Source organism: Diabrotica virgifera, chromosome 1, assembly GCF_917563875.1.
Source record: "Diabrotica virgifera virgifera chromosome 1, PGI_DIABVI_V3a".
In the NCBI taxonomy this organism is placed as follows: Eukaryota; Metazoa; Arthropoda; class Insecta; order Coleoptera; family Chrysomelidae; genus Diabrotica; species Diabrotica virgifera.
The window spans coordinates 69,933,318-69,936,776 of NC_065443.1; the positions used below are offsets into that span (position 1 = coordinate 69,933,318).

General features: G+C 34.7%; 1 protein-coding gene across 1 annotated transcript; it reads right to left on the reverse strand.

Moving 5' to 3' along the window:
* Positions 1-355: 355 nt before the first annotated feature.
* Positions 356-1,494, reverse strand: LOC114325684 (uncharacterized). The gene is made up of 2 exons (XM_028273816.2): positions 884-1,494; positions 356-827 (listed from the first exon to the last, which is right to left on the reverse strand). Exons 1-2 carry the CDS (start codon positions 967-969, stop codon positions 356-358), a joined length of 558 nt encoding a protein of 185 aa, XP_028129617.2. The 5' UTR covers positions 970-1,494.
* Positions 1,495-3,459: the final 1,965 nt, after the last annotated feature.

A 3,459-nucleotide genomic window follows, 5' to 3' on the forward strand; every position in this document is an offset into this window, starting at 1 on the left:
GGTGTTTTCGGAAGCGGATGGACCTGTTGCAAATCGAAAGCGAATGAAATGCTTCTTGGGGGAGACTCTTTTGCTAATTTGTAGAATGCATTTGCGCGTAACTTATGAATTCTAAGTCGGTCATTGTTTTTGCTTTATTCTCCCCTGTTTCTTTACCAATGTGGCATATTTCAAGTTCAGACAACTACCACATACATCACATGCTGGTGACTTAAAACCAATATTAAAGTGACGATAGAAAATATTCTTGAACATTGTAAGACTTACTTTGTATTCATTGCTTTGCGCATTGTTATACATTTGAAAAAATTTTTTGATACTTAGGTCACATGACATATAAATTCGTGAGGATTTCTTACGTTTCGGATGCCGGTAATGAAGCTATGAATTCTTTAACTTTGGCCCTTTTCTCAGCGCTTTTGCGTGATACTCTATCCCCACCGCGCTTTTCTTTAGGTATTTGTCCTGATTCTAGGAATTTTGCAACTGTGCGTATTGGACCAGCAGAAATATTGAAAGCAGCCATAAGAAATTTTTTACATACCGTAACAGTCTTATTTTTTGTATGAAAGTAATAAAAAATATGAAAGCTTTTAGGTTTAGCATTGCTTTCTTGGGTATTAACCCTTCCACGTCGCCTTTGACGGGGGCATACTGACATAAAATGGCACAACTTCTGGTCTTGGTCTATTTTACTGACATAACCATACAATTTTTCTCTCTGTAGCATAATCTCTTTTAAGGAAACTGAAGAACAATTTAACTTTTTGCTGTTGTGCATACAAGGACGTTTAAATTTTTTCATATGGGGATCTATATCCGCATACCTTAAAAAAAAGAAACACTGATAATCGCTTATCGCTATGATAAAAATAATTCCTACCTTCTAAACCTGGCTTCGTCGCGTGTTGATCTATTACTTTGCCGTTTTCTAGAACCAACGTTAATGAACCCCACAGACACATCCATATTCTAATAATAAAACTGATGATTTAAATTATTTAACGTAACAATAATATCTCACAGTCAAACCAGAAATTTAGAGTAACACTACTCACTGCTTGCTACTTATAATTTGTAGGTTAGGTAATACAGAATCCGCGCGGAGAAATCAGATGTTTAGGAAGGCAGGATTTAATACTGTTATATTAGGCTAAGACTACCCTCTATTAGTGAATATAAAAATATAAAGCAACTCGCAAATGCGCAATACAGAAAACTGTATTATGTGGACAAGTGCAGTTTTGTAGTAGTCAATAAATTAGTCGATATGTTTTTCCAAGGACATGAGTAGTTTTGTTCGAAATATTGAATGAAATTTTGCGTTTGGACAAGTGTTGTTTTGGATGACTTTTCGTATATTCCCATCTGTTTAATATGCGACAAAATGAGTTTTGCTCAATTCTGACGCCATATTCGGATTTAGTTCAGGAAATTCATTAAGATTCAACTCCTAACTCACTTTAGATGTAATGTGGACATGTGTGGTTTTGCATAGACCCTCCTCATTTGCATATTTTGGATAAATTTTGTAAGTGCATATGCATTTATTAAAATTGCATATTTTTAGACTTTTTACATTTTTTTTGCATAGATGCATTTTAAAGAGAAATGAGAAGTCTCAGATCTAAACAATAAATCTGAAAATTCTCGTGGAACCACTTTCTGGTAATATCCTTAATATCTGCCTTTTACAATTTATAAGGCGACGAATAAAGGAGACGAAGGGGACTCTACAATATGTAGTAACATTTTGTTAGTGAAAACATTTTGTTATTGTTAAGTGATGCTGCGCCCTATGACCAAAGGTGGACAACATTTAAAAATATTTTTTTCAAATTTGTTACTTGTCTAGAGCACGCGTCTGCTACAAATAGAGTAGCAGGATACTACAATCTGTAAGGATGGAATTTACAATGGTCAATACCCTCGTATCAAATATAAAAACATATTTTTAAAAGCCTTTCTGCGCATATAGGTGTATAAAGATCGTTTACCTAATGTGCCTTTACCACCTGAACTTGTGATAACTAGATGGAGAACATGGTTAAATTCTGTAAATTTCTTAACCGATAATTTTGAGGGAATTAGAGACGTCATTTGTAGTTTCGACGTAGACGCAATTGAGGTGCTATGAGAAATGTGTGGATATAAAAATAAACCGTTATTAGAAAGTAATTTGACACATAGTATTTAAACACATATAAGTAATGAAATTATCAATTAATTAAATGAAATAATTAAACACCTTGGTGAAACCAACAAAGTGTATCAAAAATCTGCACGGTGTTAAATAAAAATGAGGGATGATAGAGGTATGATAGAGGATGTGAAGATAATTTAATTTTATAGTTAGAACCCTTAATTAAACAATATTTTAGTTTGCTTCTTTAGCTTCATGTGAAGTAGAAAGAAGTTTTTTCGTGTATGCTTAAACAATTACAATCAGACATACCTACGACTGTTTTTCTGTCGAAAATTTAGAAAACGTTTAGCAATGTATAGTTTTAATAATAATTGTAATAATAAAAATAATGACAGATGCCGATATGGATGTCAAGCCCAAGAAAGCATCCAACATCTTACAGGGGCTGCCAGGCATTTGCTGCAACTGAATACAAGGAACGGCATGACGCAGTAGGAAAAATCCTTTATCAAGAGATAGCGATCAAGCTGGGACTTCTCCAAACGGACCATCTCCCATATTATCAATACGTCCCTGAGAGTATGCTTGAGGATGGCAACTACAAGCTAAACTGGGACCGCACCGTGCTCACAGACCAAACAGTGGCACATAATAGATCAGATCTCGTACTAGTTAATAAATTAACAAGACAAACAACACTAATTGATGTGGCGATACCTAACAACAATAATCTACGTAGTAAATTTACTGAAAAGATCGTCAAGTACAGAGATCTGGAAATTCAAATACGAAGGCAATGGAGAATGCAAAGTACCCAGACGATACCGATTATTATGTCTACTACTGGAGTCATTCCGAAGACCCTCCTCGAAAGCATAAAAAAGCTGGGTCTGAATGAACATCTTTATAAGACCATTCAGAAAGCTGTACTACTCGCGACGGCCAGAAGTGTACGAAAATTTTTGGGAGATGCACCTGCATTCCAAGTCACCTAGGGCTCGATAACACGGAAAGAGTCCCACCAGAGCTCAATCCTTTTGATACCGTAGGTATCTGGGATGAGTCAATTTTCCCCTTAGAGAGAGTGTGAGCCGTATGGCTAAATCTGGAAAAATAATGATGATAAATATAAAGAATAAGAAATGAATATAACGATGTAGGTAATAGAAATTTCAATGAATATTTTTTTAGCAAATACCTCGACAGTCCATTGGCATCAAATAAATAATTAAATACCTTCAAAACAAGGATTACTGCGTTTTTTTATTTATATGCATTAAATGCATAAAAGCATATTTAAGTGCATATTTCAA